The 26,705-nt window shown below is 44.1% G+C and overlaps 2 protein-coding genes and 1 long non-coding RNA gene across 3 annotated transcripts in view; 1 reads left to right on the plus strand and 2 right to left on the minus strand.

The window, feature by feature from the left end:
• The window catches only part of LOC134800368 (histone-lysine N-methyltransferase SETD1), a 32,176-nt gene extending 28,946 nt beyond the window's left edge, over positions 1-3,230 (plus strand). Inside the window, exons 34-36 of the mRNA XM_063772868.1 lie at positions 249-355; positions 665-859; positions 1,973-3,230. Of these exons, the coding sequence (XP_063628938.1) occupies positions 249-355; positions 665-859; positions 1,973-2,146 (476 nt within the window). The 3' untranslated portion in view covers positions 2,147-3,230. The remainder of the gene's footprint in view (positions 1-248; positions 356-664; positions 860-1,972) is intronic.
• An 8,241-nt stretch (positions 3,231-11,471) lies between these two features.
• LOC134799788 (uncharacterized) lies at positions 11,472-12,460 on the minus strand. The gene is made up of 2 exons (XR_010145462.1): positions 11,631-12,460; positions 11,472-11,542 (listed from the first exon to the last, which is right to left on the minus strand). It is a non-coding gene; the product is annotated as an uncharacterized LOC134799788 (long non-coding RNA).
• Positions 12,461-12,603: 143 nt separating this feature from the next.
• LOC134800000 (citron Rho-interacting kinase-like) overlaps positions 12,604-26,705 on the minus strand; it is a 39,790-nt gene continuing 25,688 nt past the window's right edge. The window contains exons 25-31 of the mRNA XM_063772436.1: positions 24,269-24,337; positions 24,128-24,169; positions 23,853-23,936; positions 17,190-17,334; positions 16,755-16,956; positions 15,296-15,546; positions 12,604-14,588 (exon numbers count right to left, since the gene is read on the minus strand). Of these exons, the coding sequence (XP_063628506.1) occupies positions 13,494-14,588; positions 15,296-15,546; positions 16,755-16,956; positions 17,190-17,334; positions 23,853-23,936; positions 24,128-24,169; positions 24,269-24,337 (1,888 nt within the window). The 3' untranslated portion in view covers positions 12,604-13,493. The remainder of the gene's footprint in view (positions 14,589-15,295; positions 15,547-16,754; positions 16,957-17,189; positions 17,335-23,852; positions 23,937-24,127; positions 24,170-24,268; positions 24,338-26,705) is intronic.

The following is a 26,705-nucleotide window of genomic DNA, read 5'->3' on the forward strand; positions in this document are numbered from 1 at the left end:
GCGACTGGTAAATATCGATTCATATTTCGTACATAAGTTCCGAAAAAACTCATTGGTACGGTCAGCCAAAAAAGTGGTCTACCACTTTTCGACTCTATCAATCAGATGATACGAGTCGAAAAGTGGTAGACCACTTTCTTGGCTGACTGTACAAGCCGGGGTTTGAAACCGCGACCTCCGGACACAATCTCGAATCTCTTACAATTTATATTCCGAATGTTAAGTTTATAGTTACATTATTTTTACAGGTACGGATACGGATTCGGATCTATTGAAGTTCAACCAGCTCAAATTCAGAAAGAAGCAGCTCAAATTCGCCAAGTCTGGCATCCACGACTGGGGATTATTCGCACAGGTATAGTTTTGACTTTAACAGTCTGTTTGTCGTGTAGTCCACCATAGCGTCGTAATCAGTAATCACTGACCCGATTATTATTTTTAAAATTAACTATCGATATATATTGGCTATATTTTTACTAACTTTCAAAAAGGTGAAGCTTTTAACAAAATACCTGAAGTCGGTTTAGTTTTACAGACATTTCACCTTTGACCGTCAAAAATGTCAACTGACGCGTTTGGTGACCTCGCGCTCTTTGTAAACTCTTCATAAAGCCTAGCCCGTGGGTGTCAATCAATATTTTAATGTAATCCGTATTTATTTCAGGAGCCAATAGCGGCAGACGAGATGGTGATCGAGTACGTGGGGCAGATGATCCGGCCGATCGTGGCGGACGTGCGCGAGGCGCACTACGAGGCCACCGGCATCGGCTCCTCGTACCTGTTCCGCATCGACCTCGACACCATCATAGACGCCACCAAGTGCGGCAACCTGGCGCGCTTCATCAACCACAGCTGCAACGTGAGTGCCGCTACTGTTTATAGAATAGAATATAATAGTACATTATTGTCGAGGCTCGGAAGTAGCTACTTGCAGGCTGAGGATTCGTTTTAAACGGACGACCTTGGGAGTCCGTTTAATTGAATCCGAAGCCAGCAAGTAGCCTTCCAGCCGAGTCATATATAGTGCTTTTCTCAAAAATGGTGCAAGAAATATAAATATCATAGAAATATTTTACAAAAGCAACTTTCTTACGTATATATTTTCACAGAAAAAAGTAGAAACAATTGAAAAAATTAGCTTTGCCGCCTTTTTATTTTTTTAATAAAAAAATAGAAGTGTATTTTTCTGCCGAAAATACGCCAACCTATTTGAGACAGCTAAATAGTCGCGGTACTAATCATCTGTTTGGCTGTTTAATGGGCCTGTGCCTTCATTTGATATGGCCATTTCAACTTTTAAAAAGTTTGGAACTCGACAAATAATGGAATTTGTATGCAACATTGCAGTCCCAAAATCGAGACTGCAATGTTTTTAACTTTTTAATTTTTGACTGACCATAAACTACGCGCTTCGCAACCTATTTTTTAAACGGCAAAGTCGACTTTGCCGTCCATTTTTGAGAAAAAATATTTATTCAGGCAACACATCATTACATTACAAAATGCATAACAATAAAAAAAAAGTGAAACAAGAAGTATACGAAACAGATAAAGATGTGGGACTGAAATGGTCTCCACTCAGTAATGCAGTTGGCACGACTTAGCGTTTCTAACGGCGCTGGTTTTCTGTGGAGCCAGCGAGGTGTGCGGTGCGGGACAGCATACTGCGTGACTTGTTTGTATTTGTGTCCGGTTGAAGGTGTACTCCCCACACCCCACACACCCCCCACATGGTCCCCCCACATGGTCTATCATAGCGGACGTTAGCCGCACTACGAGGCCACGGACACTTCAATTCAATTCAATTTACTTTTTATTTTACCAATGGGTCGTTGGTACAGCTGTTAACTGACTATATAGTCGAGTTCACACCTCATGGGCGTATCTTGTTGCTACGATATGTCTGATGGTAACATTATAAACTTACTTTTAATTTTATACGATATGCTATAACAATTCTTTTGTTTTCCAGCCGAATTGCTACGCGAAAATAATCACGATAGAGTCTCAAAAGAAGATCGTAATCTACTCAAAGCAGCCGATCGGAGTAGACGAAGAAATCACGTACGACTACAAGTTCCCGCTCGAAGACGAAAAGATTCCTTGTCTGTGCGGTGCGCCGCAGTGTCGCGGCTTCCTCAACTAAGAAACGTAGGGTAATGACGATTGCGAAATTGGACTATTTATACGAACTATACAATCGAACATAAAACAATGACTCCACAATAAAAGGTCTCGCAGATGGAAAAGCTCAACACAGGGAGATTTGACTGCCCTGTGTCCGCGCACTTCGATTTAACCTTTTACCAGGCTGTCATTTCAAAAAACACAATCAAATGTCAGTCTTACTCGTCGTCTATTTTCGACGAGTAGTAGAACACATGTTGTAAGTACCGTATGTGGGAAATGTATGTCCCTGAGCCTGGTAACGGGTTAAATTAAATGTAATTGCCAAGATTCTGATTTTGTTTACCTCGTTATCGTGAATATTCATGAGAAAGTCATGGAAAAACGCGGTCTTTGCGTAAAAGGATGAAGAATTTGTTGTCGATTTATTGAAAAATCTAATGATAGGGTTATTTATTATGATGTCAATGCGACGAAAAAAAGAAATTGAACATACTTGAGCATTGACCTAATGGTATGTAAGCTCGTTTAAATAAATCGATGTTCAATTGAAATCTATGGCAATAACATCTTCCATCAAAGGCTGGAGCTTCTCAGCGGTTTCTGAAACTGCCTCCAATAAATATGATTTTTATAGTCTTTTTGTATAAAGTGTGGTCGTAAAGTATGAATCAGAATTTGTTTTTTTCTTATTTAATGCGATAAGTCCAGTGCAACTCAATGTATGTAATTAATAATCTGAACCATTGTATAATAAGATGCTGTTTGACTGAGCCTCAATTATAATTCTCTAGAATTAAAATGTGTGCTGCAATATGCTAGGTGTGTTCATTAATTGTGAATAATCTGCCGTTGACAGATATGTAGTACACTTTACAAGTACATGGAATAAATCTTAATGAAGTTCTATAACGATTGGGAACGTAATGAGTGTTGTGTTACTGTCTATTCATCTGTGAAATCAATAAGACTTCAGCATGGACTACTCTGTATGCGTCTGATAATATTGTGTTTAATTGGACAGTGAACTTGCAGGTTTCTAGTTGCACTTATGTAATGTATGTAAATGTTTAAGATTGTAAATAAAGATTTCAACAATTTTATTGCGATACTTATTTTTGATATACGTACCACATCCAGACGGAGATGGCGGGACGACCTGGACGCATATCTTAACGACTGGCCGGAGATTGCTCAAAACCGAGACGAATGAAAATCGAGGGGGGAGGCCTTTGCCCAGCAGTGGGACACCGTATGGGCTTATATAATAATAAAGTACCACATCCAATAAAAGTATTTTAGTAGGAGATCCCACATATATGGTCGACTTCACCAATCTGTCTGACGGATGGAACTATGAACATATGAAAGAAAATATGTTCCAGAACATAAATAAATAGGGTTGCCTAAAGAAATATGGTCAAGACTATTCTGAAGAAATTTTTGAAAAAAAATTTTTTTCGGCAAACACCGATTTGTCTGACGAACGAAATAAGATTCAATGGAAAGTATACAATAGAGTTGCAACGGATAGTTGTTTGGCCGGATACCGGATATTCGGCCTGATCATCGGCCGGATATCCGGTATTCGGCCGGCGAAATTAAACCTACATTTCGGTTTTTCAGGTGCGCATTGTGCAGGCTTTGATCTGTTTCGTAGTGAAAGTTCGCGTGGACTCATTACTAGGTTCGAAAATGAGTGCGCGTGCAATAGCGGATTTAAGATTATGACCGTCACTGTTTCTTAAATCCAATTTGTTGACTTCAAAATCAAGCAATAATTTTGCGGTATCCGGCCGGATAGTAGGTCACTAACCGGTATCCGGCCGGATAGTAGGTCACTAACCGGTATCCGGCCGGATAGTAAAAAGAGGGCCTGATAGGCCGGATACCGGATAGTAACCGGATATCCGGTGCATCTCCAGTATACAACTTGTACAACAAAAATAAACTAGCTTGCCTATCTTTTTCCGGTCACTATTATGTGGTTGCCGACGTTGCCGTGTTTAAAGAGGTGATTTTATATCGATAATTGCACTCATCTGTCTGACGCTTGATTTAGACATCAAAATGATGGTAATTTTATTGCAAGTACAATGGTATAGGGTTCATCATCTCAGCCATAAGACGTCCACTGCTGAACATAGGCCTCCCCCTTGGACCTCCATTCGTACCGGTTGGAAGCGACCCGCATCCAGCGACTTCCGGCGGCCTTAACAAGGTCGTCTGTCCATCTTGTGGGTGGACGTCCTACGCTGCGCTTGCTAGTCCGTGGTCTCCACTCGAGCACTTTTCGACCCCATCGGCCATCTTCTCTGCGTGCAATATGGCCTGCCCATTGCCACTTCAGCTTGCTAATCCGGTGGGCTATGTCGGTGACTTTAGTTCGTCTACGGATCTCCTCATTTCTGATTCGATCACGCAGAGAAACTCCGAGCATAGCCCTCTCCATAGCTCGTTCAGCGACTTTGAGTTTTGAGATGAGGCCGATAGTGAAAGACCACGTTTCGGAGCCGTAAGTCATCACTGGTAACACACATTGATTAAAGACTTTCGTCTTGAGGCACTGAGGTATGTCGGACGAAAAGACATTACGTAGTTTCCCGAACGTTGCCCAACCGAGTTGGATTCGGCGGTTGACCTCTTTCTCGAAGTTGGACCTGGGCATTTCCATTTAAAGTTGTACCATGACTCACTTGACGAGTTGAAAATATAATTTGGATTATTTGGTACTTTTTTATCTAATTCTATGAGTAAATATATTCTAGTTTATGAAACACAAAAGAGAATCGTCATATTTTTATCATAAACCAGTTAAAATTAATATTTAATAGGATGAGGGAGGTTTTTTGCGGTCCGTTTGGTTACAAATGGTTTTTGATATAGTGAATAAAATACATACTTGAAGCAAATGTTTTTATGTTTAAAGCATAATAATGTTAATAAACAACCTAAAAACAATTATCATTGACCAATTTAGAGCAAACATTTTTCATAAAAGGGAATTTTAGGTGGTTTGGTTACGAGGTGGCCCCAAATCGTACGTTATTTTTAGGTTTATTAAATAGTTATTGGCATTACTGCCATGTGACGAATAACAATCATTAGAATTAACAAAACATGTGATTATTGTCAAAAAAATTAAATATTTTAGCTTATAAACTTTGAATAAACAATAAAAATACTTTTGAAATCAAGGGGACATTTCCAAATGGACACCCATGTAACTTAATGGACAAAGTAAAGACGAGATCACAATAATCAAAAATTTACACAAATACTCAGCGAATAAAAAAAAGGAGGCCTAAATATGTACTAAAATCAGTAGATAGAGTTTTAAACATAAGGAACTCAATTTTACTTAATAAAATATGACTTATTAATTGCACATGAATTAAATAAGTATAGACAAAGTCACGGTAAAAACTATACATGCTCAATGTGCGTGCGACTTTACCGTGTCCGTTCGGTTACATTTTTCTAGTCCGTCTATATGTTACGCTTCAAATTGTAACCAAACGGACGTAACGATTTGTCTGATCCAGAATTAAATCTATTCAAAATAAAACAAAACTAACCGCAATGTTCAACTTATTGACTTGAAAAATAACTGTATGAAACATAGTTTTATTTAATATAAACAGTGTTTTAGTTACTTAAGGTTCAAGCTGCATAAACAGTTGAACAAAACGGACAAAACATTGAGTAAACTTACAGGTCGCACGCCAGCACGCCTTGGAGGTTGCGAATTGACTGTTTTAAATCAAATTTGACGTTTAAACAAGCTTTATCTATGGTCACAGGGTTTCCAGGATGTAATAAAAAGACCTAAAATATTGGTAAAAAGTATTTCGCTAAGTAGCGAAAACTGCGTAACCAACCCGGACTATGTCCGTTTCACGATTTCGCGGGGACAACGTTTTTATCGAAATTAAACCCTATTATTGATGTTTTTAAAGCTCTTTTTCATCAATAACACATTTTTAAACATTTAAACTATGCCAGGAATGCATTACTTGGTGTTGCCTTCATAGAAAAAATATGTGTAAAAGTCCATCAAAAATTGAAGTCGGTGAAGGGGACAGTACTACGGGGTCATTTTATCATATCTAAAAACCTGATTTTAAGTAAGAAAAAAGTGATTTATTGTGCATTAAACTTCATAAATGATGTGTCTATATAATATATTTCAATAAAAAACATCATTTGCGCAGTTAAAAAATTCGTCTTAAGAGTAAATTGCAAAAAATGCAAGGGGACATGCGAAAAACTCGAGGGTACAACTTTAAATGGAAATGCCCACCTACCTAATTGGACTACTTGTCCTAGGTAGATGTACGAGTCAACAACTTCGAGTACCGAGTTCCCAACAGAGACTGGGATGGGCACAACATTGGCATTTGACATAAGTTTCGTCTTGTCCATGTTCATTTTCAAGCCCACCCGTTGTGAAACTCGGTTGAGGTCATCGAGCATCATGCTGAGTTCCTCCATCGACTTTGCCATGACTACGATATCGTCGGCAAACCGAAGGTGAGTGATGTATTCGCCGTTGATGTTGATGCCAAGTCCTTGCCATTCCAGGAGCTTGAAGGCGTCTTCCATTACGGCAGTAAACAGTTTCGGAGAGACAACGTCTCCCTGCCTTACGCCTCTTTGCAATGGAATCGCCTTCGTGCTCTGCTCCTGTACTCGGACCGACATGGTGGCGTTACTATACAACACTTCAACACTTCGATGTACCGATAGTCAATATGGCATGGCTGAAGAGACTGAAGCACCGCCCATGTTTCCACCGAATCGGAGGCTTTCTCATAGTCCACAAACGCTAAGCATAATGGCAAGTTATACTCTTCGGTTTTCTGTATAACTTGCCGCAGCGTATGGATGTGGTCTATGGTACTATAGCCTTTTCGGAAACCGGCTTGTTCGGGAGGCTGGAAGTCATCAAGTCTGTGTTCGAGACGGTTCGTGATGACCCTTGAAAATAGCTTATAGACATGGCTCAGAAGCGTGATGGGTCTGTAGTTCTTCAATAGGTTGTTTTCACCTTTTTTGAAAAACAGCACCACCTCGCCTCTATTCCATGTTTCAGGCGTTTTGCCCTCGGACAAGACGGAATTAAAGAGCTTCTGGAGGACTTTAAGTACCGGTGTTCCACCCGCTCTCAGAAGCTCTGAAGTGATTCCGTCTTTGCCCGGCGCCTTGTTGTTCTTAAGCTGCTTCAGGGCCATCCTAATCTCGTACAGACTGATGTCCGGGATATCTTCGGTATAATGTCGGGACAGCTTGGCTCTTGGATCTCCTACCAAGCTGTCAACGGGCTTTGCGATCGAAGTCTATAACTGTCCATAGAACCTCTCGATCTCGCCTAAAACCTCTGCTTTGCTCGACGCTATGCTGCCATCTTCCCGTTTCAGCTTTGTCAGCTGGCTTTGCCCAATAGACTTGTCCTTTGCGAACACTTTGGAGCCTTGATTTCGCTCAATAGTCTCTTTAATACGGTTAGTATGGTAATGGTATAGGGTTGCCTGCGAAAATCCGGTCACAAATAAGGGTTGCCAGGCTTTTAATTAAAATAAGAAGGGAAGACTTTTAGCGATAACTCATAAACGGCTTAACTGATCAAGTTTGTTTTAATTTTATTTGATTGAGTTTTTTAAGCACTATTTTCATGATTTTTTTATATTTTTTGGACACATGGTTCAAAAGTTAGAAGGGAAAACCTTTTTTTTTGCTTTCTAAACGATTATTTCCGAAATGATTCACTTTATCAAGAAATGTTGTTTAAAGACCCCTATTTATTTTAAAAGACCTATCCAACGACACCCCACACTATAAGGTTGAAACGATAAAAAAATTGTCAGACACATTTTGTTTCTTTCAAAGCGATTATTTCCCAAAATATTCACTTTATCAAAAAATGTTCTTCTAAAACCCCTATTCATTTTGAAAGACCTTTCCAACAACATCCCACATCATAGCGTTGACACGAAAAAAAAAATCCTCACGTACATTTTGTTTCTTTCGAGGCGATTATATCCTAAAATATTTACTTTATCAAATTTTTTTTTCTAAAAAACCCTATTTATTTCAAAAGACCTATCCAAAGACATGTTACACTATAGGGTTGAAGCGAAAAAAATGGTCACATACATTTTTTTTCTTTTTTTTCGTTTGAGATCTATGTATTCTATGTTGTAAGATGTCATTTGATATGAGTTTTAAAATAAATAGGGTTTTTCAAAAAAACATTTTTTGATAAAGTGAATATTTTAGGAAATAATCGCCTCGAAAGAAACAAAATGTACGTGAGTTATTTTTTTCGTGTCTACCCTATGATGTGGGATGTTGTTGAAAAGGTCTTTCAAAATGAATAGGGGTTTTAGAAGAACATTTTTTGATAAAGTGAATATTTTCGGAAATAATCGCTTTGAAAGAAACAAAATGTGTGTGACAATTTTATTTATTGTTTCAACCTTATAGTGTGGGGTGTCGTGCGATAGGCCTTTCAAAATAAATAGGGGTCATCAAACAATATTTCTTGATAAAGTGAATCATTTCGGAAATAATCGTTTAGAAAGAAAAAAAAAAGGTTTTTCCTTCTAACTTTTGAACCATGTGTCCAAAAAATATAAAAAAAATCATGGAAATAGTGCTTAAGAAACTCAATCAAATAAAATTAAAAGCCTGGCAACCCTTATTTGTGACCGGATTTTCGCAGCAACCCTATACCATTGTATTTGCAATAAAATTACCATCATTTTGATGTATAATCACTGAAACATGAAACCTAATGCAAGCGTCAGACAGATGAGTGCAAATATCGATATAAAATCACCTTTTTAAACACGGCAACCACATATAGTGACCGGAAAAAGATAGGCAACCTAGTTGATTTATGTTGTACAAGTTGTATACTTTCCATTGAAACTTATTTCGTTCGTCAGACAAATCGGTGAAATTTGCCGAAAAAATATTTTTTTCAAAAATTTATTAAAAATAGTCTTGACCATATTTCTTTAGGCAACCCTATTTATTTATGTTCTGGAACATATTTTCTTTCATATTTTCATAGTTTCATCCGTCAGACAGATTGGTGAAGGTCGACCATATGTGGGATCTCCTACTATTTCTAATCTAACGTAATGACACTAATGACCCCGTGCTCGGCACTATCTCAATAGATGCCACCTTCAATGTGTCAGTTGTATAAGCTCTCTCAAGCACTGAAATATTTATCGTAACATCTAAAATTACAGCCAGGAAGCCCGTCATAAATTTTTTAGAAGAATAGTGACTGTTGTTTTTACGTCACGTTCTGTACCTACTAAAACTTACGGACAGACAGCGATGGCTGGGGACGCTTAGATGTCATAATTTCTCAAAGGTGCTGGCGCTACAAAAGATGGAACCTACCTACCTACTAACCCCTTAGTTTGTAAGAGTTACTAATAAAATGTGTATTGGAATTTGGATTACATGAAATAGATACATTGAAATTGAAAGACGGACCATTTTAGTAAATGTATGTAGAAATAGGAAGTCAGTGGATGTTGTAACTTGATACACTTTATAATGCAAAATTTTCGAGAATTATTTATTATTATCGAGGACTAGTTTCTCACAAGGATTTTGAACTTTATTTCAAAGTGATAGGGTTCAATTTTGTGTAATTTCTGACACATTTATGCCGGTATATAGGGTTAAGGCGCCGTGAATTCAGGTCCTGCTCCGAACACAGTGGTAGGGGAGCCCAAGAGGGGATTTTTGTGTTAACACGAGCGCGTCAGATTAAGATATGAATGATATCTTGCTACCCCGTGTATACCCCTTTTAGCCATCTATGTTGAGCCCTTGGTTGGTGGGGGGTTCAACAAATTCTTAAGCAGATTGTGGATTTGGTCATATTAGTCCAAATTAACGCTATAATTGTGCTATTACTAAATCTGACGGTTACAATGTAAAAATTAGGCGTCAAACTTGTGTTCGTCAGATTAAGAAAATGCCTACAAATAAGTGATATATTAAGTTATAGAAAAAATATAGCATTAACGTGGACAAAAACGACCAAACCCACAAACTGCTTAACGATTTTTTAACCCTCCACCAACCTCCCGAAATTAAAAAAAAATTATAGACGCTTTCCGGCTCGCTGGAAAAAAAAAACTTTATATAATTTTTTTTCTTATCATCTAATATTTCGATTCCAAAAGGTCTGTATGACGCACGAGTAAATCTCGATTTAATTCGCGGTTATAGCCCTGAGCGGACGGTCATATGCGTGTCCGGGATAGCATTCGTATTGAAATGTTATTATTTAGTTTTAACGAAAAAGTCATCAATGAGTTCGTTCATAAATAAGAATAATAACATACACGCATTTTTAGAAGCAATATTCATATTAATAGCTTTTTTTGCTTTTATTCAAAAACAGTTACGAACTTTAAATTTTTTGCTGCGTTTTAGATTTTTTTCTAGGTTTCGAATCGATAATTTTGTTACTAGAGTAAGTCCTCAAATTTGCTATTCATATTTTTATTGGCATAGATCATAATCTAAAAATGTGCTGCAATTTTTCAAAAGCTCGGCTGGCTGAACTCACTGCACCTAAGAATTTATAATCCTGTCATATTTCCTCTATCCATTATTCTTCTCAACATCTGTAATAAAACTAATAAATCAAACTAATAGGGGGTTGTGCACAAATCACGCGAGGTGTTTTCGGCTACTTTTTGATCCCCCTCCCCCTTGGTGATATTTCGTGAGGTTATTGGCTACCCCCCTCCCCCTATATATATAACCTCACGTGTATTTTTTTCACGCAATATTTCTACCCGACCGGTCAAGCCCACGCGCTCCACTATTTCGTAAAATAGACTCGCTATTTTGAAGTGCAGACTGAAGATTTATGTTTAAACGAAACCGAGAAAAAGTATCTACTCATGTGGTAGGTATTTTTTCTTAGTTTCGTCACAGACTAAATAATAGTACTAGGTACAGAAGACTCACTCTCTAACAAAACGCGTCTGTTACGATCAGCCATATCTGTATATGGCCGCTAGGTGGCGACAGCGACAGGCGCGGCTTATGGCTTTCCCCAAAATTGGGGCGGAACGGATGTACTTTTAGCTACCTGTAGGAAAGCGACGAAATCGCAGAGTGAGCCACGCCTGGTTTCGTTCACTGTAGAAAAATACACGTGAGGTCTCCGTATACCCCCCTCCCCCAACGTGATCTGTCGTGATTTTTTCGTGACCCCCACCCACCCTATCGAACCTCGCGTGATTTGTGCACAAGCCCTAGAAGTCAAAGGTATAAGTGGATACAAAAAGAAAATGCACTTGCTTATTAAAATTATATATTATTTTTAACAGGACATCGTAGATGGTAAGTAACAAAAATTGCTTAACCCCTGGAGCGCCCCAGAATTACCGTAGTATGGAACTCCTATACTAGTTACCAGCACACGTGTCTGTGTAGGGCGCTCCACGGGTTAAAACGAAATCTAGCAGAATAAAAAGTCAATTATAAAATCACAGTAAAATAATTATTAATAAGTAGTTATTTATTATAGCGGCAAGCACTGACCAAGTCTTAATAGCGGCGAGCTTTGTTATCGTTACTTTATAGCTCTAATAATCTAGAACTGACCCAGCACTATGTACTAGAGTGTATATATACACACTGTGTGATAAGATTTTCCATTGACAAAGTATTTATCAGGAACCATACTAACGTTACAAACTTTTGCGCGTCTTATTAAACTCCTAAAATTTCAAGAATCCTTCTTCTTCCGGGCGTTATCCCGTCATTTTGCCACGGCTCATGGGAGCATAGGGTCCGTTGTCAACTTATCCCAAGAATTGGCGTAGGTACTAGTTTTTATGAACGCGACTGCCATCTGACCTTTCAACCCAGAGGGGAAACTAGGTCTTATTCGGATTAGTCCGGTTTCCTCACGATGTTTTCCTTCACCGAAAAGCAACTGGTAAATTGTCAAATGATATTTCGTACATAAGTTCCGAAAAACTCATTGGTACGAGCCGGGGCTTGAACCCGCGACCTCTGTATTGAAAGTCGCACGCTCTTACCGCTAGGCCACCAGCGCTTAAAAAAATATTAAAAACCAATCTCTAAAAAAAAATTACGTGCAAGCTCATCTTCTATTTATAGCTGGTAAAGCAAATCTTGTCAGTAAAAAAGGCGCGAAATTTTCTATGGGACGATATCCCTTCGCGCCTACATTTTTCAAATTTGCCGCCTTTTTCTACTGACAAGATCTGCTTGACCAAGTATAATCCCTTTGGGTCTGTCCATAAATTACGTCATCGATTTTTGACGATTTTGGACCCCCCCCCCCCCTATAATCATCCAAAAATCATGCATCAAATGACCCCATTTCCTCCTACTTCATGCTACCGTCATCCGATGTCCAGACCCCCCCCCCCCCTAATTTGAAATGACGTAATTTATGAATAGCCCCTTTATAGAATATCTTAGAATAACTTTTTCTCAGTGGTCACATCTTAATCATTCAATATCACTGTTATTTAAGTATACTTGCGCCATTTTACATTCTTACTGTTACTATAATATTCGTTACTAAATGCAACGAAAATAACTTAAGTACATTAAACTTGTGGTTAGATTTAATGCTTCTATTGTGTGGTAGTGATGCGATAGATACGTAGTTTTTCAATGGCATAAGATCTTAATAAAGCTGAGCTCGAATTGTCTACCATTTTTGTGTAAAAGGCATGAGAAACGTTTTTTTTTGTATAATTTTGATAAAAATTTCACAATCGATAGTTTTTCTTAACGAAATAGTGACACATTATAACTTGCTTTATGACTTCAAAACAAAAAAAATCTTCGAAAGAACACTTAATTTACTTAATTTTTACAACACACTGAACAAACTTTTCCAAAAATATAAATACAAAAACAAAAAAACACTGCTACTTCAATTAATCTACCTAAATAGCATACAATACTTAAAGAGTATTAATTATAAATTACTGTATACATTACATTGCTTGCTTAATTTACATACAAAATAGTGTCTATTTTCATAGGAATACTTGAGTATAAGTACATTACCTTATCAAATATGCATTCTCGAATCGGCTACACTGAACAACGCAGCGTGTCTTTTAAGGACGAAGCAAAAGATGGATTGTATGTCTTACGAGGTTGTAATTATTTGAAACTAACGCAAACGTACAAAAGTTTTGGTTTTTGAGCGTGTCTATTTACGAAACTGTTACATCTTAATATTTTCTAAATGTATGAATCCATAAAGATTGCTTCATTATTAATGAATAGTAAAAATATCAGCTCGAGTCTCTCACATAACACATAACCTACTGGAACCGAACTTGCCTCGTGAACATCTCCGCGCACACGTCCTCCGCCCGCTGCGGGCCCTCCGACTCCGGCTCGGGCTCGCTGCGCGACTCGGAATCAGAATCGAACTCCGAGGTGAGCGCCGGGGACACTCTACCGCTTAAACCTCGTTTTAATCCTATTTCGGTCGTCAGGATCTCCTTGATGACGTCATCGGCGTCCATCTGGTTTTGTCTACGATTTTTCTGTCGCAACTGTCGCGCCCTTTTCTTGATGTCGGCGAGGAAGCCGGTCGCCCCGTCGAGGGTCTCCAGCGACGTGTTCGGCGGCGACGACTGGGCCAGGTCGGCGAGCGACCGCGCCAAGTCCGGGGTGGAGCCTTTATAGGATTCGGAGACCGCGTCGAGAGACTCCAGCGAGGCCCCGACGCTTCGGAAGGCGGCGAGCCCGCTGACGACCGACACCTGGTAGCCGTCGTCGCGGGTCGTGCGCACGACGATGCCGTCGGACGTCGTGCCGAGCAGCGCCGGCCGCGGCAGCCTCAGCTCGAACGTCTCCGGCGCGCAGAACTCGGAGCCGCTCGAGGCCTCCGACGTCGCGTCGCACGTGCAGGCGGGCGCGCGGTACGCCTCGTCGCCGACGTGGACGATCGTCACTCTATCCTCGCCGATCGCGTACAGGAAGGGCCTCACGAACGCGAACTCGCGGACGGGCGCGCTCCACTTGGGGTCCTCGGGGCGCGTGCGGCGGCCGGCGTCGTCGACGAACACGCCGCACTCGGCGTAGCACAGCAGCAGCTCCGGCGGCTCGGCGGCGACCAGCAGCACGGCGCGGGGCGCGGAGCGGGCGCGCGCGGCGGCGGCCACGGTGGGGTCGGCGGCGGCGAAGGGCTGCAGCGCGCCCTGCGGCAGGCGCGCGTGCAGCGGCCGCTCGGCCGCCACGTACAGCGCGGCGCCGGTGAGCAGCAGCGCGGCGGGCGCGCGCTCGAGGCCGAAGGCGCGCGCCACGCCGTACGCGGCGCCGGCGCCCGCGCCCCCCGCGCCGCGCAGCAGCACCACGCGCCGCCCCAGCGCCACCGCGCACGACCCGTCCGACCCCGCCCCCGTCATAGCCTGTACACAAAATATTTTTCTCAAAAATGGACGGCAAAGTCGACTTTGCCGTTTAAAAAATAGGTCGCGAAGCGCGTAGTTTATGGTCAGTCAAAAATTAAAAAGTTAAAAACATTGCAGTCTCGATTTTGGGACTGCAATGTTGCATACAAATTCCATTATTTGTCGAGTTCCAAACTTTTTAAAAGTTGAAATGGCCATATCAAATGAAGGCACAGGCCCATTAAACAGCCAAACAGATGATTAGTACCGCGACTATTTAACTGTCTCAAATAGGTTGACGTATTTTCGGCAGAAAAATACACTTCTATTTTTTTATTAAAAAAATAAAAAGGCGGCAAAGCTAATTTTTTCAATTATTTCTACTTTTGTCTGTGAAAATATATACGTAAGAACGTTGCTTTTGTAAAATATTCCTATTATATTTATATTTCTTGCACCATTTTTGAGAAAAGCACTATATATGACTCGGCTGGAAGGCTACTTGCTGGCTTCGGATTCAATTAAACGGACTCCCAAGGTCGTCCGTTTAAAACGAATCCTCAGCCTGCAAGTAGCTACTTCCGAGCCTCGACAATAATGTACTAATATTAGGTAATTGTTAGTTGTCGGCGACGTGGCTCCCCTCCGCCGCTCTATCGAACCGGGGGCTCCTGTAGAAAGGAGCGACCCCTCGCTCGGTGTACGTCGTCGTCGGGCTCACGTACGGTTATGAGGTGCGGGTGCGCCGCGTCGGGCAGCGGCACGCGGTCGACGGCGACGGCGGGCTGCAGCGGCTCGGCGCGGCGCAGCGCGGAGGCGAGCGCGGCCGTGCCGGCGTGCAGCAGCGCGCCGCCGTGCGCCAGCAGCGTGCGCGCGCCGCTCACGCACACGCCCGTCACCGCGACGCGCCGGGGGGACGACTCCCACAAGGTCAGGCGCACTAGACTGCGCAGGGAGTGCAATCCGTCGTCGCACCCTGTCAAAAATTAGCATCGATTAGATATTTTGCTATTAAATAAACGTGCATCAAAATGTACCATTAATATATCCATATTATAATACCGTAGTGAACCTTTCTGCGAAGGGTACAAAAAGTGAGCGCGGAATACGGTCTGCATATTAATAGATCCAAGACCAAGCTGATGTTTGTGCAAAGGACAGGCCCGTTAATCCGAACTGGAGAACTGTCAGACCTGGACACCGTACAGGATTTCATCTACCTCGGTTCACTGATCACCGCGGACGGCGAGCGAGAGGTGATCAGAAGAGCTTAGATCGCTAAATCCGCAGTTAAGCGGTTAGAGAAGATCTGGAGGAACAGAGGAATCAGCAAAGCAACCAAAACCAAGCTAATGCGCACCCTGGTCTTCTCTATGTTCCTGTATGGTTCGGAAACCTGGACTCTGAAAGCCAGTTCTCGGAGTAGAATTGACGCATTTGAGATGTGGTGTTGGCGCAAGATGTTGGGTATTCCTTGGACGGCGCGCCGCACTAATGCGTCAATCCTGACGGAATTTAAAATCCAGTGCAGTTTATCAGCCATTTGCCTCCAGCGGATCCTTAACTACTTTGGACACGTGGCCAGACGGGAGCCGAACAATTTTGAAAAGCGCATTATGGTTGGCATGATGGATGGAGGACGGGTTAGTGGACATCCACCAACCCGCTGGGTGGACACTGTAAAAAAGGCCTACCAGGAATTTACACAGGCGCCTATTATTAGGAAGGCGGAAAATCGTGCAGAATGGAGAGCCTCGGTGCACAAAATAACGACCTCGTGTGGTCGCGACCCTCAGTCATGAGGAATCGAGGAAGAAGAAGTGAACCTTTACAATTAGTTTAGTATTATGTCACTACCTGTGACTTGTGAATTCCTATAATTGGCTTCCTGTATCTACTCTACTATAACTTTTATGTTAATGTCACAGCTGTTGGATCTCTAAATGAATTAAAAAAAATAGTGTATGATTACAAGATTTATAAATATGATGATGATGTCCTCCCAGACGTATCCGTCGACTGCGACACCCGGACCACACCTATCGCAACGGCATCATCCACAACGACGGCAGCCGCGAGCGGTCCATCAGGGCCAGTACGGAACGGACGCGGCTCGTAGTCGGGAGCGGGCGCAGGTCTGAGCGCCGCTTACCGTACGCGTACGCTCATGTATGTGTAACGCACCTATCGCAACGGCGTCCTCAGCCAGTACGGCGACCGCCAGCGGCTTGCTGGCGCCGGCGTACAGCTGGCGCGGCGTGTAGCCGGCGGGAGGCGGCGGTGGCGGCGCGGCGCGCAGCACGCCCAGCCAGTGCGCGCGCGTGGCGCGGTCGCCGCACACCGCCGCCGCCGTGCTGCCGCGAGCGTCCGGGTTCGAGATCGTGATCTGAAAATAATTATACATATAGGGTTCATCATGTATGCGAGTTTCTTTATTCTACCATAACTTCTGAACGCCTTGACCGATTTAGCTGTACGAGGAATAATTGTTAGAATCCTTTCGTCCAAAAAAAAAAATCATCTAGAGCGCCATCTACATTTGCCTTTGACCAACTATCATACATCACCGTGTGCTAATATCGATTTACCGTGCCGCGTGGTACGAGTAATGAGCCTCACCATGAAGGCCCTGCCGGCCTCGTTGAAGGGCAGCCCGGCCACGTCGTCTCCGGCCAGGCGTGCGTGGAGCTCCTTGCTGCCGCCGCGCAGCACGAGCGCGCCGTCGCTCAGCCGCGCCGCCATGCGCTCGCGGCTGCCGTCTCGCCTATAAATAAATCACGGTGAATGAGAGTAGTCTATTTTTTAATAGCCTTTTTAATTTCGTTAACAACAACTAATCCCAGAAATTGGCGTAGGCAAGTTTTCACGAAAGCGACTGCCATCTGACCTTCCAACCCATAGGGTAAACCAGGCATTATTGGGATTAGTCCAGTTTCTCACAATGTTTTCCTACGCCGAAAGGCGACTGGTAAATATCAAATAATATTTCATACATAAGTTTCGAAAAACTCATTAGTAGGAGCCGGAGATTGAACCCGCGACCTCCGGATTGCAAGTCACACGCTCTTACCGCTAGGCCACCAGCGCTTCTCACATATTATTCAAATGTGATAATCAAATATTCTTTCCAACAACTGACCGACGAAGCTAAAGCTCTAAAGATCGGTTTTCCTAGGGTAGCGGTGCCGTGAAATAGCAGCCGTCTCCATACTAAATAATACGGCTAAATATGGATGTCGTAGTATTTGTGTGGAGACGGCCGCTATATGACGGCACCGCTATCCTAGGAAACCAGAGCATAAGTGAAAGCTTCAATCTCGGCATTGTGTGATGAATCTAAAGTTAATTATATAACTTGGTAAACATACAAGTTATTTTATGATGGAAAGAGCACATAAATGCAGTATCTGTAAAATTGAGCCGTTTCACTTATGCCTTATATGAACTAAAAAAATGCACCGACGTAAAAACAGCCATGTGTGCCTACTATGCATATGCACATGCATGGCTACTATATGGCATAGTACTCTGGGGTAACAGTTGTGATACAAATAAACTGTAATTATTGCTAATTTAGACACTATGACAAGCTGTAAAGAATACTTCATTTACCATAAAATCTTAACTCTGCCTTCCATGTATATTTTAGAAGTAAGCACATTTCGACATCCTCCTTCCTCCCAAGTCGACATCTTATCCATAAGTCAAAGTAGTTTTAAGAATTTCTTGTATAAAAATGCTATAGTGTAGTATAGTATAATAACGCTAGCTACATGTATGCTAATAAGATCTAATTTAACTATAAGTATGTTATATTACTTTATACTTTAGGTCTTAATTAATTAGATATGTACTAAGAATTAACGCATGTCGTGTTTACCTATAATTGGATAGACACTTATTCATGTACTTATGGCTTTTATCTGTAATTTCTGTAGTGTTGTATCTGTTGGTAAACCTTAAATAAATAAAATAAAATAAAAAAAATAAAATTTGTTAAAAACAATATTTCCCTTTTTCCGCAGTATTCTCGTCCGTCAAATTTACGACCCCATACCAGATTAGCACGGCCTAACTCAAATATGAAAATGATATACTCTGGTCCATTTGCCATGTCAGTTAGTATATACAATAAAATTCCAAAGTCGATACAGGTAGAAACCAACATCCTTAGATTTAAAACACAACTAAAACAATATTTAATCAGCAAATGCTACTATAGCATACAAGAATTCTTAAGCGAGTAATAGATTATTCAGTTGTATAAGTCGATAGTCGCTATAATTATTGTGAAAATTATTCTCAAGTTAGGTTATTTATAATATGAATATAAAAGTAAAATATAAAAGCACTTACAAAACGATAAAAAATACATATAAACACATTATAAAAAACCTAACCTAGGGTGCCGCCAGCAGCGGGGCAAGGCCCAAGCTACCGGTGGTCAGGGCTGCAGAGAGAGGAACCGGCGGACTATCCGCGCCGTGTCCAAGATCACCGCCTTCTGCATCTGACCCTTGATCCAACCACCTAGCGAGAGTCTCTCAAGATGTTGGTCGAGACTCTTCGCTATTAGACCGTTCACTGAAACGACTATCGGGACAATGATCGTCGAATCAACATCCCACATGGCGGTTATCTCGTGAGCCAAGTCTAGGTACTTACTGGACTTGTCCTTCTCGGCCTTCACGAGATTCTCATCATGGGGGATGGTGATGTCAACGAGCACGGCCCGACGTTGCGATCGATCTATTATCACAATGTCAGGCTTATTGGCTACAATAGTCCTGTCTGTGATGATAGATCGATCCCAATAGAGCGTGGCATGGCCATTCTCGAGAACAGGCGCAGGTAAGTACTTGTAGTACGGTACTTCGCGGTCCACAAGGCCATATAGAAGAGCAAGTTGCTGGTGAATAATTCTGGCTACGAGATTATGTCTGTGCAAGTACTCGCCGTTAGCAAGATGAGAACAACCGGAAATGATATGCCTGAGTGACTCTCCGGGACGGCGGCATGCCCGACAAATGTCGACCGTACCGTCCTTCAGGATATATTTCCGATAGTTGTTCGTCATCATCACTTCGTCCGCAATTGCACAGGCAAAACCCTCGGTTTCTCCGAAGAGGTCCCCGAATCGTAACCAGTTCACCGACGCGAGCAGGTCCACATCGGGTCCCGTGAGGGCCTTGTAGAACCGCCCGTGTAGCACCTTACTCTCCCATGCCGCCTTGCGATCCGCAGTACTTAGTACCACAGGTTTGCGCCAGTTCTCGTTTGCCAAGGAGAGCGGCGTGAGGTTCCTGTCTACTGCCACCACATCACGATGCATCCCACACTCGTTGTTAAGGAAATAATTCCTGAGATTGTACACCTCGCGGTTGTGGAGATCCTTGGCGTTTAGGAAGCCTCGGCCTCCACACTTCCGTGGGATGTACAATCTCATAACTGACGAGCGTGGGTGTAGCATGCGATGTGTGGTGAGCAGTGATCGGACCCTCCGGTCCAGGGCGTCCAGCTCGGTCTGAGTCCACCTGAGTATGCCAAAGGAGTATGTGAGTAGGGGCATTACCCAGGCGTTGAAGGCGCGCACTTTGTTGCCTCCTGACAAAAGACTGTTAAGGACTTTTGTGAGCCGACTGAAAAAGCGCTCCTTCACCGACCGCCTAATACCCTCGTCCTCAATACCCAACGACTGTGACATACCAAGGTATTTATAGGTTTCTGATTCAGAGATAGATCTGAAAGACATTGTCTCAGAAAGTTGTAAATTTGTTGAATTTACAACCCTCCCCCGCTGTACATGCATAACCGCACATTTATCGACACCAAACTCCATGTGGATGGCACTACTGAAGACTTCGGTGGTTTTCAGTAGCTCCAACAAGTCTTGGCTATTTGGTGCAAATAATTTGAGGTCATCCATGTACAGAAGGTGAGAAATGACTTCACCCTCTCTCCGAAGCCGGCAACCTAGTCCCAAATCCTTCAGCAGGGTGCTGAGGGGATTCAAAGCTAGGCAGAACCACAGGGGACTCAGACTGTCGCCCTGAAAGATTCCTCGCTCAATCCTTATAAAATCCTGCGGGCCAGGGCGGTCATCCCGGCCTCCTGGTTGACGAAGGACTGTGGTCCACTGTCTCATACACGCGCTTAGGAAGGCTCTCAAAGCTGCATCAACTTTATACAGCTCTAAGACCCTCCCCAACCATGAATGAGGCACCGAATCATAGGCCTTCTTGTAGTCAATCCAAGCGGCCGAGAGGGCACCCCTGTTCCGCCGGATTTGTTGGCAAATGGTCATGTCTATGAGGAGGAGCTCTTTAGTACCACGGGACCCAACCCTACATCCATTTTGAGCGGAAGCCAGAATGTTGTTTACGACAATGTGCGCGTTGATTTTTGCTCTCAAAATGGATGTAAGGAGCTTGTAGAGTGTAGGCAAGCATGTGATGGGTCTGTAGTTCTTCGCTTCCGTGGTACTACCGGACTTATAGAGCAGGAAGGTGACACCAGTTGTTAAGGAAGGTGGGAGAGAACCAAGCTCGAGGGCTTGTTGAAATTGTGCTGCCAAGCGCGAGTGCGAGCATCGGAACCACTTTAGCCAGAAGTTGTGCAATCCATCCGGCCCAGGACTTTTCCAGTTCTGAGCCGTGCGGATGGCACAACTGACGTCATCGGGGCTGATGGTGACTGCCCCCATAGGTTCGATGGACTCGCACTCACGCTTGACAACACTCATCCAACTCCCCTCGGTGTGTCCGACAGGCACCGACCAGATGCTACGCCAGAAGTTGGTCATGGCAGTAGCATCCGGCGGCTGCGTGTCGGGCGTACGAAGGTTGGTTTCCTCCCACCTTCGGTACACCTTCCTTTGGTCACTTTGAAAAAGGCGATTCTGCTGAAATCGATCCACACGCTCTCTGTAGCGGCGAATACGGTTTGCCCATGCATAGACTTTCTGCTTTAGAAAGTCGATGCGCTCTGTGACATTGGCCATGTAGTCGCGGGGTCTGATATCCGTCCCCGCGAACGCCTGGTTCACAAAGCGCATTACTCGGGGGCGATTGTTGCCCCCCCTGAAGCAGATCAGCTTTGCGATGAGAGTCCTAAACGAGCTGATACGTCGCTCGATCCGCGCTTGCCATGCAGGGACACCTCCGGCGGTCCTAGGTGCACGTTCAGCGTCCGGGAACTTGACGCGAGCAACACGGCACGCCGCGATGGCTCCGCAGTACATGATCGAGTGCGTATCATCTAGATCTTTACTAGTCCGTAAATATGGCTCTAGTAAAGCGTTTAGGGCTCCCATTAGCGCTAGATTGCGTCTATTCATAGGCAGACGTGGTAATCGTGGCCTAGAGTTGGTTGTGGCGCGATACTGCGTAATCGCCTCTTCCAAAGTCCTCCTCAGTTGCTCATTAGCAGTCGTACTCACATTCTGACTCGCGAAGTCCCCCTCATCGGTACAAAAATCAACCCGTGGCGCCTCCGGTGCCAGGTCGGGTACGGGCACCGGATCCGGCGACGTGGCGGGTAGACCTCGCACCAAGGTGGAGTCCGCGCGAGCAGAGAGAGCCTCCTGGCGAAGTCGATCAAGTGTCGCGTCATCCAAGCGCTTTAGCCGCTGAATGACGCGCACCTGATCCGATAATCGCTGCTCCGACACGGTGATGGTGGGTTCAACAGTCTGAAACAGAGGCAGTATTCTCGAACGATAGGCGGACAGCTGTGTTCCCCCCTCTGTAGCGCCATAATAGGCGCGCATGACATTCTCGTTCATGTCTCGAGTCCATCTCATGCGTCGCACTATACCACCGGTAGCGGGAGCCGTGGGCGGGGCAGGGTGTCCCGCAGCACAGATTAATAAATAGTTACTACGTAACAGATACTTCATTCCCAAACAAAAGCGAAAATACCTACGCTATAATAGCCTACAAAACCTTAATAATAATACCTGCTGCTCAGGACAAGAAGAAATGTACCATAAGTACGCGCACAAAGAGTCGAGACTGTGTTGCCCGCCGTGCGAGTCACGTGCTAACGCGTCATCGTAAGAATGCGCTAGGGTTGTAGGCATCTACCTATGATGATTATTGTAATAAAACGAATGTTGCGGATCAACCATATTTTTTATTAGTCAATCAAATATGTTTTAGTTTTATATAATGATTTATATTTTTTTCCCTTCTCTGAATTCTCTGTTATTAAATTTTATAGTTGTAAATATTCTAAATTGCGTAAATAATTTTAATAAATACTCAGGAGCAAAGTAACGGAAAATCAACGGTTTTTAAAGTTGTAATTCGGTGCTACCAGGCCGATTAATTATTACGTCGTCAAAATTATTTAAATATACATTTTCTAACCCTTCAATATAATGGTTAAACGTTTCAGTTGGGACCTTTAGCCCGCCATAAAAAGATGAATCTTTATTATAGGCTTTTTCCTTTGTTTTTTGACTTTTACACCCATTTACTGCACAATAATTACGTGGTTTCGGCATTTCGAAGCGTAAGCGCGGGAAACGTGCGGTGCGAGCGTTCAGGCGGGCGTTCGGCGGCCCTCTGTCGGTTGTATCGTCGACGATACGCCGAGCGGTAGGCATATAGCGCGTGGCCTTGAGCGTGTGACGGAGGCCTGCCCGCAGGCCCCAAGCGTGCCGGCAGCGGTGGCCGCCCTCGTCGCGCAGGTGGTCGTGGCGGCGGCGGCGGCGGCCCGCTCTCGTCACTGGACCCGTCTGTGTCAGGCGCCGTTGCGAACTCGTCGCCTGACGACGATGTGGACGAGGAAGTGGACGAGGCGGGCGGGGGTGGTGGGCGTGCGCTTGTTGTTACCGCTTTAGCTCGACTTCTTGTTATCATTTCTATAATTGCCTAGTTTTGCCGGTGGTGTATGACAGATGTCAACACGGTAGTAACGACTGCAACCCATGGTCGCGGTGTTTATACTCAATTATGTCAATTGTCCGCATGATTTACAAATAACTCGGTTCACACATGGGTATATTATCAGTCTTTTAGGGCAAAAACCACATGTAAAAATATATTTTTTGAAAAGAAATGTAAAAGGACGTCTGTCAGTGTCAGCGGTTTTTTTTTGTTATTATTAAGATTTGAATTAGTTGATATTGTCTATTCATATTTTTAATGTTGCTATACCAGTGCTATACCCTCTCAGGGTTCATGTTGAGACTGTACTTAGCTTTAAGCTATTTTTAAATAAGCATCAAATGTACACATGAAACGCAATAAATATTTGATTTTGATTTATCTCACATACCATACTATTTGCAAGAATGACTCCTGTGATGAATTCATCAATGTGTCCGTCCGTGCATCAGGCGTATCGATACTTTTTACGGTCCTGAAAGAAAAAGAGTAAATCTTACAGCCTAATTTCAAACTATTACTTACTGTATATGAAACTCATGTTTTTTACAACACAAACATTGGTCTAATTAAAGTAATAAAATGCAGCGGAAGAAATTGAAAACCTTATTACTGAATTGTAAAAATAATTCTTCTCATGAGTAATTCTTAAATATAAATAATTACCCGTTCGGAGTTTTCTTCTGACGTCTCGGCGTCGGAGGGCAACTGAAATAAATGTATGATAATTTGTTATAATTTCGGCATTAAAACGTAATTAATTTGATATGTATGAAAGTAGGTATTTGTTAAGGTAGTGATACATACTTGCTTTCATCGAGAGCTTTAGAAGCGGCCAGTTTAGCGCGCAATCGGTCCACTTCTTCTCGTAACTCTCTGGAAAAAATATAGAAAATATAAAAATTTTACCTTCCAATAAAATTGGTATTATGTTTCCTTCCACGTCGGATATCTTCATTGAGAGAGCAACGCGATCGTTGACCGATAGATGCCGCTAGCGTCTATGTAGTCGCTCCGCCCCACGCCGTGACGTAGTTCACGCTGCTCGCCGCCGCCATGTCATTGTTGAGGAGAAGTACCGTCGGCATAAAAGTAGCCTAGTAGCCTGCCAGAAAGGCATTACTCAGATATCCGACGTGGAAGGAAACATAATACCAATTTTATTGAAAGGTAAAATCTTTATATTATGTGTTCCGTTCCACGTCGGATATCTTCATTGAGACCTGTTTATTATCTCCTGGTGGCGAGTCAGCGGGCGCGCAAGCGTTAGGGCTACACCTACTGTCATAGAACTCAGAGAAAGAATAAATATATACGCCATATTGCAACCCATGAAATCACAGTGACTCGTTATAATGATGCATTACAGGAAATTGAGAATTTAAATTGTAATCCCAGGTTCGAATCTGACGTTAAACTGGTTTGAGAGATTTCTCATTCGAAATCGCATCCGAACCGCAGAATCTCGGCGAGTCATGATCCCAATTAACTTAAGCCAAAATATCGCTAAGTGGATAGTTTTCCAGCCAATTTAGTTATTAAGTACATCGTGGATCGAAAGCAATCGTAGGCGAGGCCGGCTTAAATGAGACTGTGGCTGAAATAAATAAGCGCAGTGTCCCCTAACATTTGTGTAATTCTCGCAAGTTGACGTACCCAGACTACCTACTTACTGGGTCTATACATTATTCCGGAGCTTCTAAGAGTCAAGTCGGTAAGACACGTTATCTGGTTTAGAGCCGAATTTCGGACACAAAATAATAGCGTGAAAGTTAACTATGCAATTACCCGGGCTACAGTGTAGTAGACTAAGGTCATTGACCCTGCGGTCTGATGCTAACAGCAAATGTGCGGCAGCTCTTCTATCGTACTTCTTCTAACGTACCTAACGTTGTAGGGCTATTCAAATTAGGGCAAGTAGATTTCTCGCGTCCCAAGCTGGTGGTTTGGGAGGCGCTGGTCTCGCTATTAATGGCGTTGGAAGAAGGCATAGTGTCCGATAGTGATTCACATACAGCACTTGTTACAGGCTTATGAACAAGTATCATTCTGAAAGCTAACATGGACAATAGAAATAGATGTCTGATAGCTCGCTACTTCACTGGATATTAGAGGTACCTGGCAGTCGATCTTATTTTTTGATGCACTATGAAGACCATTTCTACATTGTGGGCGTACAGGCGGCCTAGACAAGGGGACGATCTAGGGAGTGCTCCCGTTACTGGCTTTCTATACAAACACAATACCGGAACCGGGAATACCCGGTTCTTCCATATTAGTGAGACAGTGACAGTTGCGTCTCGTTCGCTACGTAGCGTTAGCCCTTGGCATGTTGCATGCATGCGCCAGTCACGCCAGTAGGTACAGCGGCCGCCGCCGCCGGCTCGGGAGGCGTTGGTGCGTGATGCGAGAGGCGCCATCGTGGCGGCCAGCTCGGGAGGCACTGGTGCGTCGTGAGGCGGGCGATGCCATCGTGGCGGGCGGCGTCGTCGTGGCGGGCGGCGCCATCGTGGCGGCCACCGTCGCCAGGCTCAGGTGCGTGAGGCGAGAGGCGCCGTCGTGGCGGCCAGCGCGACAGGCGCCGGTACGCGTGACGGACGTTACCGGCACGGGAGGCGCCGATGGCTGGCTCGTAGTTGCACGCATGATCACGGCGACACTGCTGCCGTCGGCGGCGCCATCGTGGTGGCCACCACCGGCGCGTAGGTCACCAGCGACGTCATGACGGACGGCAAGCGACCCGGCGATCGTCGTTGTACTCGTAGCGTTTCCACTGCTTCCACGTAACTTACCTTCCTTCCACTCGAGCAGTCGGGACGCAGAAGCGGTCCGCCTTCACCTTGGCGCCAGGACGGGATCGAGAGGTCCGCGATCCACCCGCGCCGCGACCGCAGCAATAGGAGCGGGCGTGTGGCTCTCGGAGTCCCGCGGACTGGAAGCGCCCGCAGCCACAGGAGCGGGCGTGTGACGTCTCTCGGAGTACCGCGGACTGGAAGCGCCCGCAGCCACAGGAGCGGGCGTGTGACGTCTCTCGGAGTACCGCGGACTGGAAGCGCCCGCAGCCACGGGAGCGGGCGTGTGACGTCTCTCGGAGTCCCGCGGACTGGAAGCGCCCGCAGCCACAGGAGCGGGCGTGTGACGTCTCTCGGAATACCGCGGACTGGAAGCGCCCGCAGCCACAGGAGCGGGCGTGTGACGTCTCTCGGAGTACCGCGGACTGGAAGCGCCCGCAGCCACAGGAGCG

Source organism: Cydia splendana, chromosome 19 (genome assembly GCF_910591565.1).
Source record: "Cydia splendana chromosome 19, ilCydSple1.2, whole genome shotgun sequence".
NCBI lineage: Eukaryota > Metazoa > Arthropoda > Insecta > Lepidoptera > Tortricidae > Cydia > Cydia splendana.